The sequence below is a fragment of the Lampetra fluviatilis genome, chromosome 9 (genome assembly GCF_964198595.1).
Source record: "Lampetra fluviatilis chromosome 9, kcLamFluv1.1, whole genome shotgun sequence".
NCBI lineage: Eukaryota > Metazoa > Chordata > Hyperoartia > Petromyzontiformes > Petromyzontidae > Lampetra > Lampetra fluviatilis.
Genome location: NC_136283.1, coordinates 3,986,547 through 3,998,882, shown reverse-complemented (window position 1 = coordinate 3,998,882; position 12,336 = coordinate 3,986,547). Strand labels below are relative to the sequence as shown.

At 45.3% G+C, this 12,336-nt stretch overlaps 1 protein-coding gene across 1 annotated transcript in view; it reads right to left on the bottom strand.

Moving 5' to 3' along the window:
• LOC144934134 (anthrax toxin receptor 1-like) overlaps window positions 1-12,336 on the bottom strand; it is a 66,104-nt gene that overhangs the window by 35,888 nt on the left and 17,880 nt on the right. The window contains exons 10-11 of the mRNA XM_078859597.1: window positions 6,856-6,954; window positions 2,719-2,788 (exon numbers count right to left, since the gene is read on the bottom strand). Of these exons, the coding sequence (XP_078715723.1) occupies window positions 2,719-2,788; window positions 6,856-6,954 (169 nt within the window). The remainder of the gene's footprint in view (window positions 1-2,718; window positions 2,789-6,855; window positions 6,955-12,336) is intronic.

Here is a 12,336-nt window from a genome sequence, read left to right as displayed (position 1 = left end):
AAAAATCACGACGTTTCGGAGGCAACACAAGTCTCCGTCATCAGGTGGGACCGTCACAGCCAGATTAGCTGCATCAAGGGTGCAGCAAATCTGGCTGTGACAGCTGATGCAGCAAATCTGGCTGTGACGGTCCCACCTGATGATGGAGACTTGTGTTGCCTCCGAAACGTCGTGATTTATTATTATTTTATTTTTTTATTAATTTTCATTTCATTTTTTACCTACGTGACTTTACCGAAAAAAACTAAGAGTATGAATCCTTGCAGTCACGAAAGCTTCAAATCTAGAAATAAGGGGGTTGAACGGTAAAATAAAAAGGATCCGTTAAAGGGAAAGGCCAGGGATTGGCTAGAGGTATAAAACAAGGACGAGAAAGTTCGAGATAGGGGGCTGAGGGAGATATAAGAGGGGAGAGCACGAGGAGTGGGGACGCTCGGAGGAAGATACAAGCAGGAAGACAAGGACGAAGCCTAGAGCCTCTCATTGTGGAAATCGTTAGTAGGGTTCCTTCTTTTGTAAACCTTAAATAAAAGTGGCTCTTCATATGACTAGTCGTCGAGCCGTTACACATATATCCCCGCGCCTCCGATGAGCACGGTTGGCTACGCACAGTGCGAAAGCAGTTCGACATACACACGTGTGCGTACAGCTCAGTGGGCCTGACCTGTATTCTTGGTTCTTTCGGTAAAGTCACGGAGAGGGGAAATAATAAAATAATAAAAATAAAACATAATAAAATAATTCTCATGATGTTTCGGCCACAACGCAAGCAGCCGTCCTCAGGTGAAGAAGAACGGCTGCTTGCGTTGTGGCCGAAACGTCGTGAGAATTATTTTATTATGTTTTATTTTTATTATTGTATTACTTCCCTTCTACGTGACTTTACCGAAATAACCAAGAAGATGAATCCCTGCAGTCACGATAGCTTTAAATCGAAAAATAATAAAATAATTAAAATATAACAGACGCTGTCTTTCCGACAGCTCTGTTTCTTCACCCGAGGATGGCTGCCTGCGTTGTGGCCGAAACGTCGTGAGAATTGTATTTTATTATGGAGAATTTTTATTATTTTATTATTTCCTTTCTATGTGACTTTACCGAAATAACCAAGAATATGGATCCCTGCAGTCACGAAAGCTTTAAATCGGGGGCCTTACCTGGTTAAATAAAATACTTCATAGTCCCATTCATTTGTTATCACACCTTCAAGAGTGCCGTTTGTTGCTGGCTGCTGGGCGTTTTCCGCTTGGGTCCGTGGTTGCTCGGCAACGGCGATAATTTTTTTTTTAGTAAAAAGGTTGTAATTTACTGTGCATTGTTAAAACCGATGGAGCCCACAGAGTGGATTCCGCTGTGAGTTACCGCCAGGGGAAGCTTGGCTCAGAGTCGCGGTACCAGATGCTGGGCTGACGCTACCGATCTCCATCCAAGTCAGCGACGAGCGTGCGCGCACGGCGCTCCCGATAAGGAGGTGTTGGCGCCTACGAGCACTAATCTTCCCTACAGTTTTGACACAATGCGAGTCGACTGTACGGTCGTTTCAGTAGGCAAAGAACTCAACACGAGCTGGGGTGTTCGATCGAACGTTGCGTACCAATGGAACGTCACGTCCGATTCGTGAAATAATGCACGCGTTATAAGTCGTGTTGATTATTATTAATTCAACGGTAATTTTGATCCATACTGTATTGTCTTCAGTGCTAATCTTATGGGATTTGCATTGGCTTTATAAAACCTTACATTTCAACTGCAATAAAAAAAAAACGTGTACTCCTGTACACAAACTTGATACGACCGTACGTAAATATGGCAAGACTGTAGAAATTATTGGTCTTACAAACTTGAGAGAACATATCTCGGGACACTACAGTCACAACAGTAAATTGAAGAATATATACTCATATTAACAAAAGCAGTGTCAGTCGATGACGGAATCGACATGAAATGGAGGGCATTGAAAACTATGCCTGTGTTATTTTTCTTCCAATTATCTTCCATATGACAAATCAATAACATGTCCAGACAAGTTATAATTATCGTCCAGAACTATTTCAGCTAGCAGTGGATCACCTTGTGCCAGAGAGTAGCCCCAAAACGGCTTCGGAGGGCCTTTTAAAATTAGGCCCACTGAAACAAATAATGTGGACACCTTGTTTCAATATACCCTAGCAATACCGCATGTTCCATGTCAATTAAACCAAAGTGGTTTCATGAAATAAGCCAAATTCATCAACACACCACATTTAATATCATTTATTTAGTGCAGTCGTTGCTGATCTGATGAGACCATCAACGCTGTTTAATCATGAGTGGCTGAAACCTGGATTGGAACTCAGGATCCAGAGAGGCTGGCTCAGTGCTGTGACAGCATTAACCGCCTGAGCCAGTCGACATTTAAAATGCATATAAATATATTTTACAGATAAAACTTCTATTTATCCTTGCTTGTGTTGCCTCCGAAACGTCGTGATTTGTATTTTATTTTTTATTTTACTGTTATTCATTTTAATGTTTTACCTACGTGCCTTTACTGAAAAAAACCTAATAATATACTGCTATTTATCTACGGGGAAAATTGCTGGAAATACGTGTGGCAAGCGAACAAGCCATTTCCAACGGGGACACAGCAGAGGAGAAGGAACAGCCTCCCATAATGAATAGGCCACCTGTGCGCGCACCCCTCGCCGGCCGTGTAGGAACAAGGAGAGGGCATCTTACTTTCCGGACTCGTAGATGACGGGTCCCCTGCAGCGCATGTACGTCTCCGTCACATCCACAGCCTTCTCCGCTGTAACGGCACGAGACGGCACAGCGAGCGAGTTATTCCGGCGGGAAGGCAGGGTGCATTTGTGCCCGCCAAGCGTCTGCTTGACTCGTCTATTGCGGGTTTGCAGGTTGCACACAAAGAGGCCAGGCGATTAAAGACGCTTCACATATACAGTCTGACCAAAGGTGTTGTGTAAAGTAAAAAGAAAACTACACTCTAGGTCCGTCGGCTCAGAATTGCATGCAGCTGACTACGCCATATCGGCCCACAAAGCCAAAATAGAGCCAATTCTGACGTTCAAAGCCATGCCTGTGGTCAGTGACGCGATGTGGTTGGCAGGCATGGGCCCTGGTGCAAGAGATGAAATGGAGGCCCTCGAATTAAATTTCCCTCACGGTTTACATCCCAGCATACGAGCCCCTCCGGCATGTGGACCCCGGTACAGTTGAACCGCCTGCACACCCCATAGCTTTGTCTGTGGTCGATGTGCAGTGATGGTCTCATGTGACAGACATTGCAAGGATGCCCTCATGCGAGTGTCCAGTTAGTCAAGGTTGTTGGGTCATAATGGGCAATGTCGCTGATGGCCACCTTCCACTACATCTGTAAAACTTGGCATCCACATTTCAAGAACTCTCTGGGTTTAAGTGTTCCCTTTGGTTGCCAATGCCTGTATATTAGCTCTAAGCCACTGCTATAAATTAAACTATTACATTTGATCAGGTAAGGCCCCCGGAGCGATATAGCTCATTTTTAGAAGTGACCTGGCCACAAATGATAGCTCAACAAAGTGGCTTATCGTGTGGGCATTTATAGCAAGCAAATACTATAAACGCACGTTGATTCTAAATGCGGAGAGAAAAACAATAAGACCCGGAGAAAGATTCACGTGACCATGAGCAGAACATGCAAACTTCAAATATACAGCAGGCGTCAGGGTCGGGATCAAACCCACGACCTCCTGCATACCAGGCGAGGTAGTTAACATCTCATAGCCACCGTGGTTATGATGAGAGAGACACGCAAACTCCGAATATACAGCAGCAGGCGTCAGGATCAGGATTGAACCCACGACCTCCTGTATACCAAGCGAGGCAGTTAACATCTCGCCATCTACGTAACTCCGTATGTAACCTGCCCTTCTCCATACTGTACATGAACGTCCCCACCCATCACAATCTTTTTTACCCAATTACATCTAAAACATTCTTTTTATCACGTTCTAAAAGTATTTTCGATAATGTGCGCACCTTTGCCAAACTCTTGTTGGATGAGGATCTCCCCCCCCCATTGCAGCATGGGTCATGCAAGGATTGTTTTCAACATACTTCACCACGCTGGTCGACGCAGGTTGGTGAAATGCTTCATCGTTTAGAACAATTTAGACTCGTAGATACAACACATAAAATATGTACTGTTAGTGAAACTCTATAAGACCACTACTGGGACATGGTATTTACATGTGGAACATTGCCACGAAACCAGTTGCATGCTGAGGAATGTTATTATCTCACGACCGATGGCTAGTTTCCCAAAAAATGTGACACAGAGGCAACAGTGAGCCATTGAGATCGGGTTTTAAAATAGCAACTTCTGAAACGAATGGAACACTTGTTCTGCTGCATGTTTACAAGAGCACATCTTTTATTGCCTCTGGGAAAGTTCAAGTGGCAATTAGGGGGGGAACGGGTGTTGTTGGTTAAATCATATTGTAATTATAAAATAGTAGGATTTGCATGGCATTGTGTTTTTGAGTTTGTCTTATTATTATTGTGAAGCTCCCTGGAATGCTGTGTGTGAAGAGCAGTATATACAAGCGTTTTGTATCGTATACTGTATTGCATTTCACCTCCCTGGTAAGCGGGGTAGCGAATGGTTTTACCCTGTGGTTTGCCCAATCTCTTTAACCTCAGAAGCTAAATGAATGGGCAATGGGAGAAATACTTGATAGTTCTGTGCAGAAGCTGCACACAGGCTCCCGAATAATGGAATCAATGTAAGTTTATAATGCACTTAGGCAATGCTGTGAGCGTTCCGTAATTAAATTACTTTCTATTACGGCACATATTGACATCCGCTGGAGTTGACCCTTGTATCCATGAAGCATCCAATGTTTTTCTTCCATGCATGCGTACAGTATATACTGAGTGGAGTTGTTGCACAGTGTGTTTCTGCATTTTTGACCCAATGATATGAATGTCAGTCCTGGCCATGGCTCAAACGACACACAAAAGCGCTTGCTACAAATGAACCACAATACCATGCTGATCTCGTCAAGTAGCATAATCCACCATCACGTGACACTCTGCCCATCGCAGCAGCAGCAGTGGCTTTTGGATATCCGTCGAACAAAGGCGGTCACCGTATCGCACGGCGCTTTCAGACGCGCATCTTGCAGCCGTCTGGAACGCGAATACTTCCGCTGTTAGGAAGCTACCGTAGCTATGCAGTTTTAAATCTACATTGAAAATGCATCTCTTCAGAACTGCTTTTTGGTATTTAGTTTGTTGCCCTTCCCCTGCACCTCTGATTGGCACGGTTGGCCACGTACTGTGCGAAAGAAGTTCAACATGCAGTCCATATATGGCTGACGTCGATGGCCAGTGATACCTGCACTGCTCCCTTGGCCACCAACTTCACCAAGACGCGCCGACCGCCTCCTTATCGCTCTTCTATAGCTACTACCGTGGGTCACTGCTCCCGTGAACTTCACACGGACACATCGATTCCTCCACCCACGTTGAGGGCTCGGTGTCTGAGACACTGACCGTTTCATCTCAATCTAGAATTGAAGCTTTCGTGACTGCAGGAGTTATACTCATTGGTTTTTTCGGTAAAGTCACGTATGTAGAAATAAATTAAAATTTAAGTAAATAAAATTTAATGAAAAGAAATCACGACGTTTCGAACGCAACACAAGCGCTCATCGTCAGGTGGAAATGGGGTAAAACACATAGCGAGGGAACACATAGGGGGACACCACGTGCATAGCACACAGAGATCGGCAAACTGCATGGAGGCAAATACAGCAAGAAGATGGGAGACGAGAACTCAACAAACCTTAGAGACATCACGTGATGCAAAACCAGTCGGCCAACAACACAGTTAGACACTAACCCGGTTGACCACGTATTTCAAAAGACTGATAAATTTTGCGTTCATCTTCTGTTTCATCTCATCCATACCGTGTTCAAGCGCCCACCACAACCACCACCACCACACTGCAGGCCACAACACATGCTTCTCTGTCTGCTTCTTTCCTTCCACTGCTTCACTTTGGAATTCCCTTCCATTGTCTCTCCCCCCCCAAGCTCTTACAGCCTTCCCCTCAAATCAAAGGGCGCCACGGTGGCTAGGAGATGTTATCTACCTCGCCTGGTATACAGGACGTCGTGGGTTCAATCCCGATCACGACGCCTGCTGTATATTTGGAGTTTGTGCGTGTCTCTCTCTCCGTGGTCGCGTGGATTTTTCTCCGGCTTCCCTGGAGTTTCCCGTCCACATTGAGAATCAACATCGCGCGTTTACAGTATTTGGCTGCGAGAAATGTCCACGTGATAAGCCACTTCGTTGAGCTATCATTTGTGGCCAGGTTCGCTTCTGAAAAGGAGCAGCTCACTAGGCCCTTACCTGGTAAAATAAAAATCAGTTTAGTTTTCGATTTAAAGCTTTCGTGACTGCAGGGATTCATCTTCTTGGTTCTTTCGGTAAAGTCACGTAGAAGGGAAGTAATAAAATAATAAAAATAAAACATAATAAAATAATTCTCACGACGTTTCGGCCACAACGCTGTCTCCCCGACAGACCTGGTCTTCACCTGAGGACGGCTGCTTGCGTTGTGGCCGAAACGTCGTGAGAATTATTTTATTATGTTTTATTTTTATTATTTTATTACTTCCCTTCTACGTGACTTTACCGAAAGAACCAAGAATACAGTTTAGTTGTATTTCATGTATTGCCACTTTGCGACCATGCTGTTTGTTGTTGGGCCTTTAGGCCTGTACTCAGCAAGCGTGTAAATAAAAATAATTACTGTGGTGCAGTAGTGCGGGGGGGGGGGGGGAAGGGGATATTACTCTATTACTCACTGATGGACGTGGTGTCGTTGATCTGGAAGATGCACTGCGTGTTCTCCCCGGCCCGCGCGCGCGTGAAGCCGTTGCCCTGGATCACGACGTCGTACTCCTCTGCGGGAACGCGACACACGGCGGGCGACGTTCATTGCCGGAGGTCGAAGATCAAAGACGCGGGCGCCGGGCCTGCAGTCGCCACTGCTGGCGCCCAGCGCGCAAGGGCCTCCCGGCTAACATGAACTCGGGGGGGGGTGTGGGGAAGGGAATCGGTCGGCCCCTTCAACGTGGACCGGTCGGCGTTTGTAAGAGCTCGGCGTGAGCCGCGCTTCGTTCCGCCGCGCGCGACCTGCCAACCGCCTCGCCTGCGGTGGTCGGAGGTGCGGGCGAGTTGAGAAAATGATTGTCACGTTGTTTCAACCGCCGCTCGCTGGAGGTGGAGTTGAACCGGCGACCTCCGGATTGCAAGGCCAGTGTGCCAACCTTTGCACGACGGCAGCTGCCAATTGCAATGATTGCGAGCGCTGCATAAGTTGCGTAGATTCTGGCGGTTGTGCTAATGTGCTGTTTAGCCTCTCCTGCAGGGGCTCCCTGGACATCATACCGAACGACAGCACGCGGCGCGGCGCAACTCGAAACCGCATCGGGCGGTCTACAGTCTTTTCTTTTTCTCTTTCGAGCACACCCAGGAGAGCCCCGTCGATCGAGTGTCGTGAATCTTGTCGGGAGCAGCCTGCCACCCCTGGCTTGTTTGTGCCAATTCCTCGCACGCGTGAGGCAACCAGAGGACCCCAGAAGGTACCCGTGGCTCGTTCGCAAGGGGAGCGACACTTCAACATTGCTACCTCTCGGACACACCTTGCAGCCCTATGCCTACAAACACCTCGAGATCCAAGGCAGTCTTCCATGCAATGACTAAACCAGGCTCAACCCCTGCTCGACTTAGCACATTTGACAAGATAGGACGCACTCTGGGCGCGGGCTGGAGGGGGGTTTGAGGCGTGGAGCGAACAAAAGCCAACACGAGCCACCTCCTGGAATAGTCCAGCAGACGGCTGGAGTTGTGGGCGCAGCGATTGAGGAGTTGTGGGCGCAGCGATTGAGGAGTTGTGGGCGCAGCGATTGAGGAGTTGTGGGCGCAGCGATTGAGGAGTTGTGGGCGCAGCGATTGAGGAGTTGTGGGCGCAGCGATTGAGGAGTTGTGGGCGCAGCGATTGAGGAGTTGTGGGCGCAGCGATTGAGGAGTTGTGGGCGCAGCGATTGAGGAGTTGTGGGCGCAGCGATTGAGGAGTTGTGGGCGCAGCGATTGAGGAGTTGTGGGCGCAGCGATTGAGGAGTTGTGGGCGCAGCGATTGAGGAGTTGTGGGCGCAGCGATTGAGGAGTTGTGGGCGCAGCGATTGAGGAGGCTCGAGGGAGCGGCACCGACTCACACGGGAGGTCGTTTTCGGAGTCCACGGCGAGGCAGTGCCGCTTCCTCGCGCACGTGCTCAACAAACGTTGTGAAATGTCTAATATGTCATTGACATATTTTAGACATAAAAAAACATGTTGCTAAAGCGTACTTTTTCTTGGTTCTTTCGGTAAAGTCACGTAGAAGGGAAATAATAAAATAATAATAAAACATAATAAAATAATTCTCACGACGTTTCCGCTACACCTGAGGACGGCTGCTTGCGCTCTAGCCGAAACGTCGTGAGAATTATTTTATTATGTTTTATTTCTATTATTTTATTATTTCCCTTCTACGTGACTTTACCGAAAGAACCAAGACGATGAATCCCTGCAGTCACGAAAGCTTTCAATCGAAATTTAAAGCGTACTTATTAGCGGAATGGAGATAGGGTTACATGTTTTTCAGCGCAGGTTATTTCAGGGAATGAAATCAAACACCACAGTGTTTGTATATGTATAACACGCCACGGTGTATGCATATGTATGATCATCTGCATGCCTATATATTCTAATAATCTATCACTCAATCTGAATTGCTGAGATGATAAGTCATTGAGATGTTACAAAAATAAACGGATTCTGAGGGTAATATCCACTGAAGAGATGGAGCAATGAAAATCAGCTTTGTGTGTGTGTACATGCTAGGTGAGATTATCACATCGAAGGATCGTCACAGATGGTGATGGCTTGAGGGGGATTTCATCCAGTAGCGGGTCGATCATGGTTGTTGATAATGATGACTAATCATAATCAATACAGGAATATCTAAACTTGGGACGGGTAATAAAGGTCGTGATGTTTAATGATGATGATATGCATTGGATTGTTAAAATGCTTTGCAGTTTAGACTGACGCAGCTTACACTATGTGTACGATTTATTTGCAATCAATGCAGCTTGTCAACCTGTATCTGGTTTCACGTAACCTCCAGTAGTCCATGATAAGGCTGACCAACTTATATCTCACCCCAAGGGTTGGGAGAGCATTATTTTTGCATTGTTATTTCCCCCCCCCTCCTCCCATGAATGTATAAATGCAGACGTGCAATTATTCGCTGAAATGATTTTGCACCATCGTGCATGTGTCTACACTTTGTTGTATTCTAGAAGCTGTTTATTAAATACGTGTCACATGTACTGTGTGGAAGGCACACACCACCACATCTTTCGAAATCATTAACACCGAAGAATGATGTGAAATATTATTCAATTCTAAGAGCTAACACTTTTTACAATTATTATTAAACTAATAACAGTAAGAAGAAGAATATAAATTATTTATCCAGGAAAGCTACAAAGTCTCAAGTCTTTTTTTCAGGAAGCTCCGTACGACCTACACTTGGATATCTTGCCGATTATAGTCAACAAACGACTCGGCGATGCTGCTGCTGCTGCATTTGCAGTGGTGCCCAATAACACAAATCATATCAAGAAAGAACTAGACACATTTGTCAAGAACACTGCCTTAAAAGGGAGGTATATGCAAAGCAACGTTTTTGGGAAATGGACCCCCCCCCCTCTTCGTTGCACAAATTACTCCATTCAGGAGTGATTTAAATTCCATGAGATTGCGCTTATAAGGGCTATAATGCATTGATTCATGGGCTTTTACCAACACTTAAGCTACAAATGCGTGCCCTCATGTGTGTACGAATCGGTGTTTTTCGATCCATGCAGCTATTAGCTAATGTGACGCCTTCCAGCCAATAGGGGCTAGTAATTTTACCCACAATGTAAAATAAAATGATAATCCATTTTGAAATGGAATCGCGGCCCTAAATTGTGACGACTCAATGAACCCCAAGGGGGCGAATCTTTACACCCGGGAACTTATAAACGCTTGTGACCGCACTGTACACGGCTGATACGGGTACACATGTTGACATTTCACGGCCGGATCACAATCTGGGAAAAAAGGAGCCAAAAACATTCACTTTAAGGATAACCTTACGAGGTGGTCATGTGATTCAGAGATCAAACATGAATAGTGTGTGGCTGCTCAGAAAAATTAATCATTTTGATTCTGAACTCGGGCCCCGAGGGGTGGAAGTTTGAATTCGTCATGGGGTCAGGGAAAACGAGCCATTTGCATTTTTCTTTACAAATCCTGAGATTTGGTGCAACGATATAAAAAAAAAAGTACGTGTTTTAGTTCATCGGCCAATTGCCTTTTGCAGACCAGCATTATCCGGCAGCATTTGCTTAAACAACCGAATTTTCTGGACCGATTTCGACCTCCTGCGTCTCATCAGCGGAGCCAGGCTTTCTTAAACAAATGCTGCTGGGTTACCAGATGTTATTGGCAAGTGCGTCAAACATAAACACAAGCAGGCATGGCACGATTCACCATCCCAGTGATTCCATTTGTCACAATTCTGGGTCAAGATTCTACCGAAGAATCAATTATTTTTCAGTCGTCTTTTTTTGCAGTCCCATTGGTTTCATTTCGTTTTGTCTCTTAGGCACATTAGCCTAAAAAAGTAACGGGATCTCAATTGCACACCACGTGCACGCACTTAAAATAATCAATTCTCACGTAAATAATTGATTCTCACATTAACAATTCGATGTGAGGCATTATGCGCAAAGAATAATTGCAACCGACGAACTGATGCATTTTTGCTCGTCTAAAGCTCAGAAACACGTACAGGGTTCCGATGCCCGCATTATTGAAAGGGCCCTGTAATTTGAAGGAGCGATTATCCATCTCTCAGACGCTGTCATGAAGATGTGATGGTACCCACGATTTATCCCACCACTATCATAACTGGTCAGTAACTGACGCAACATCGGATATGCGTGTCCACCTTCCACAAATGGACATGGATCAAAGAATTGACGAAACTGCTGCTGTGCTGAAGTCGAAACCGTCAAACACATCCTGGCAGTGTTGGTGCGATCCATACAGCGACCTCTGCCTCTTGGAATAGATGTAAAAAAACTAGCATTCACCTATAACACATTTTAATATCCATTATTTATGTATTTATTTACATGTGGCCAGTGTGAATTCTGGATGGGGGGGAAAACAACCAAAGTGTTTAACAAGCAGGGTTGGGATATGGTATTAAACTCTTAAATAATGCTGCAAAACAAAATTGAGAAATGTGAAGAGTTTCTCTCCAATATGTGCCAGTGTCAATATGTTCACAGATCGATTTAAAGCTTTCGTGACTGCAGGGATTCATCTTCTTGGTTCTTTCGGTAAAGTCACGTAGAAGGGAAGTAATAACATAATAAAAATAAAACATAATAAAACATATGTTTTATTTTTATTATTTTATTACTTCCCTTCTACGTGACTTTACCGAAAGAACCAAGAAGATGTTCACAGATGTTTATATACTAAATAATAATGGTTAAGCTCGTGATTAATGTGTTGTCGATTATTAGCAAACGAATGAATAGGTACTCATGAGCAGTACCGACATAGTGGGAGGGCGAGCTTTAAATGTTTGACAGTGTATCAAAATTATTAGTAAAAAAAAATGCATTTTATATTGTCAAAAAATTATGATTTTTTTTTGTTTTAGATATCAGCACTATTACATTATTTTGACATCACACCGTATATTTTTTGTTGTTGCTACAAATGTTGTATTTCAATAGCAACACTCAATTGACATATACACTTGCCCGCTATTACTGCTACAATCATCGGTCAAACGCAAAACAAACAAGACACCGCAATATGTGTGGCCGCACGCCGCATCGCTCGCAGGAACGCGCGCTGCCAGCGAGAGGTATTTACTGGACGTGAGGATGACCGAGCGAGCTGTGTGCGCGGAGCGATCGGGGTTTGCGGTCTGGGGACCGCTCGCGCGATAAATCACAACGCATATCCGGTGGCTCGGCTAAATCGGGGCCACAGGCGCAACGCAAGACCGGGGCCAGTGCCCTCCCCGAGTGTTCTTGGAGCAGGCCGCGACTCGCCGGAGCCGCGCACCTCGCCGTAATGTTTGTATCGACCTTGAACCCTCATTTGAATTGGCTATAGTCTTGGGAGGAAAATGAAGCGCTGATTACTGAGCTGTGAAATTAATACAT